General features: G+C 42.5%; 1 protein-coding gene across 3 annotated transcripts in view; it reads left to right on the top strand.

Annotated features, from left to right (window-relative positions):
• Positions 1-2741, top strand: part of LOC118328193 (plasma membrane calcium-transporting ATPase 1-like) — a 92681-nt gene that overhangs the window by 24528 nt on the left and 65412 nt on the right. For all 3 annotated transcript variants that reach the window (XM_035661805.1, XM_035661807.1, XM_035661806.1), the window contains exon 2: positions 1432-1872. In XM_035661805.1, coding sequence (XP_035517698.1) covers positions 1677-1872 — 196 coding nt within the window. In that variant the 5' untranslated portion in view covers positions 1432-1676. The remainder of the gene's footprint in view (positions 1-1431; positions 1873-2741) is intronic.

The following is a 2741-nucleotide window of genomic DNA, read 5'->3' as shown; positions in this document are numbered from 1 at the left end:
AGCCACCGTAGTTCCTCCTATGTTGAGAGGGTGAGGTAAGGGTGTTGTAATCCGCAACCACAAACCCCTAAATCTTTAAACTCACTTCAGAACAAATGCACTGCAGACAGCAGAGTGTAGATTTTCCTCAATTAGTGTTGCATAAATATTCTTCTGAGTTCTGCAATTTTGTGTCTAATTTGTATTTTATCTGATCCAAAAAAACAACAACAACCCACAAATCATCGTTACATAAAAGGGAGAACCAGTGTCCTTGGTGATTGCCTGTGTCACCTATAACACAAACTACCACTCTGGAGAAGTCTGACTCCAGCACTAACAGCAGTATTTAGGCTGTGATGGTGTGTGTGTGTGTGTCCATGACAGAACACTGAACAGTGAAAAATGGAGGCCATCCTTTGATGTGCACTTACATAATCTGTGTTGATGGGTTGGAAAGCCCCGCACACTCGCACACTGACCCAGTGGAGTTCTGCCTTTCATTGGCGTATCATCCTCTACTTGGTGTTGATTGGCTCGCAGAGCTGCAGCGTACTCAGTCCTGAACTCTGGTTCTGTATCAACAGGACAAAAGACTCCAGCTTCACTGGGACTATACAGATTTTTTTATTATTATTTTTTTTACAATGTGTTTGGTTTTGAGGTTGAGGTATCTTATCCTTTTTTTCTGACTTGTAATCACTATAATTGAATTTGTTAGCCAACACTGTTTCACTTTTGCTTCCAGCTGATGAAAGGCCGACTCCTGACTTCAGCTTTTATTGGGAGTGTGTTTAGCTCGTTGTATGTCTGTGCTCCTATCGGCACATTGAGGATTTATAGATTAACTCAGCTGTAGAAGGGATGCTGAACTGTCAGGCAGATCTAAGTTTAAAGTACACGAGGTTGTAAATGGTTGTTATTGCATTGAGTTCTCATTTCCATGTGACAACGTAAGGAATACCCTTTCCCTTCGTTTCTTATTGTTATCACTGCCAAACTTTTAATCTGAGTGTTAATGAGTGTTGGAAGGTTTATTTTCTAACTTGAGTTAAACAGATTGAACTTGACATACTGGTTTGATCCATAAATGAGAGAAAAGACAAAATGAGACTAAAAGTTTAATGTTCTTTCTACAACAGAGTCATAAACTCTGCGGACGGTTCAGGGCAAGCAGATATTTAACCAACCAATTATGTGTCTCAGAGGAGCAGCGCGAACCGATAATCACTTTATATCGTAATGACCTCGGTGATTCAGCGGACTCCTTTAATAATCCGAGATGAGAAACTCTCCTCTAATTGGGCCAATTAGTCTCTGCGCTATTAATTAGGTAAAATCAAACAGAGCCCCGAACTGATCTGTCTGCTGCTGCTGATGTGTAACTGCTGTGTGTACAGACTCCTGAGTGGATCCGGTTTATTACAATCTGTCTTCCTGTTTCCTCTGCAGCGACAAGAACATGTTTACTCCCCTGTTTCCATGGTAACCCGAGAGGAGCATGCACGTCCGGTTCAGGAGTTAACCTCAGCGCTCATCTCCTCCGCCTGCCCCCTCTGAGAACTACACTACCCACAATTCCTGTGAACTGACTACTGGTCTGCAGTTGAGATCACTTTAAAAAGAAAAAAGACACTCAGAGGAACAACAACTACAACAACAACAACAACAACAACACTTCTCTGAAGAGGACCAACATGGCCAACAACACGGCGGACCACCCTCCGGGGAATTCGGTTGCAGAGGGCAACCATGACGGGGACTTTGGGGTGACCGTGGCTGATCTGAGGGACCTGATGGAGCTGCGGAGCGCCGAGGCCGTCAACAAGATACAGGAAACGTACGGAGACGTGCAAGGCATCTGCCGCCGCCTGAAAACATCACCTATAGAAGGTAAGACCCATCCAACACACCAGACTGAAGTTACATGTTAGTTACCTGGTTTAAAAGAGTCAAAAATGCAGCATATCACCAGGATAGAACTTTTTTTAACTAAACTATTTAGTTCAGTTGTAGGTTTCTGCCAAAAACAACAGATACAAAATTTCACAGATTAGTCCTTTAATCTACAATTAAAGCTTTCTTTCTTAATATTTACACCCTATTAAGTGAGTGATGACAGGGACCAGTGAGGAATGTTCAAGGTTATTACCCCAAACATAGCCTGTAATAGCCTAAAAACCTATTATTCACCTCTTTCTGCTGAGTCATATTGTTGTTCTTAGGTTGGTAGAACATGTTGCATTGCCTGGTACGGGTCCATACACCATGGGGGGCTGGGAATCAGTGCTTTTAATCAAGATATTGATTAATACGATTAATGGTTTTCAATTTGAACCTCATTCAGTCAAATCATCGGCAAGGTCGATTCACCAACGAGGCAAAGCCGGAAACAGCCCCAGGGCAGCCACTCATATACCAACGAATGCATCCTGTCTTTAATAAAAATCCAGTTTTTACTCCTTAACTGGGACCCAGAAACAGATTCTTGCTCTGGGGGCCCCTATATGTGTTTTCTTTCTTTCTGCATAATTACACACAGAGCAACATTGGATAATGGCTTTAAACCTTTAGACACCAACTCTTGTCTCAAAATGCCCTAAGTGCTTTGGATGGATACACTCCTTATAGATCTGATAGATGATCAGTTCAGATTTCAGTCAGAGATTCGTGTGAGGCCAGAAAATGGCTGACATGCTGCTGTTTGTTGTTTCTCTCTCCCTCTCTCATCTTTTGATCCTTCTCCGTGTGTGTGTGTGTGT

Source organism: Morone saxatilis, unplaced genomic scaffold (genome assembly GCF_004916995.1).
Source record: "Morone saxatilis isolate NCDOM2014 unplaced genomic scaffold, NCSU_SB_2.0 Contig18, whole genome shotgun sequence".
NCBI lineage: Eukaryota > Metazoa > Chordata > Actinopteri > Moronidae > Morone > Morone saxatilis.
The sequence above is the reverse complement of the archived record's forward strand: the minus strand, read 5'-3'. Positions and strand labels throughout refer to the sequence as shown.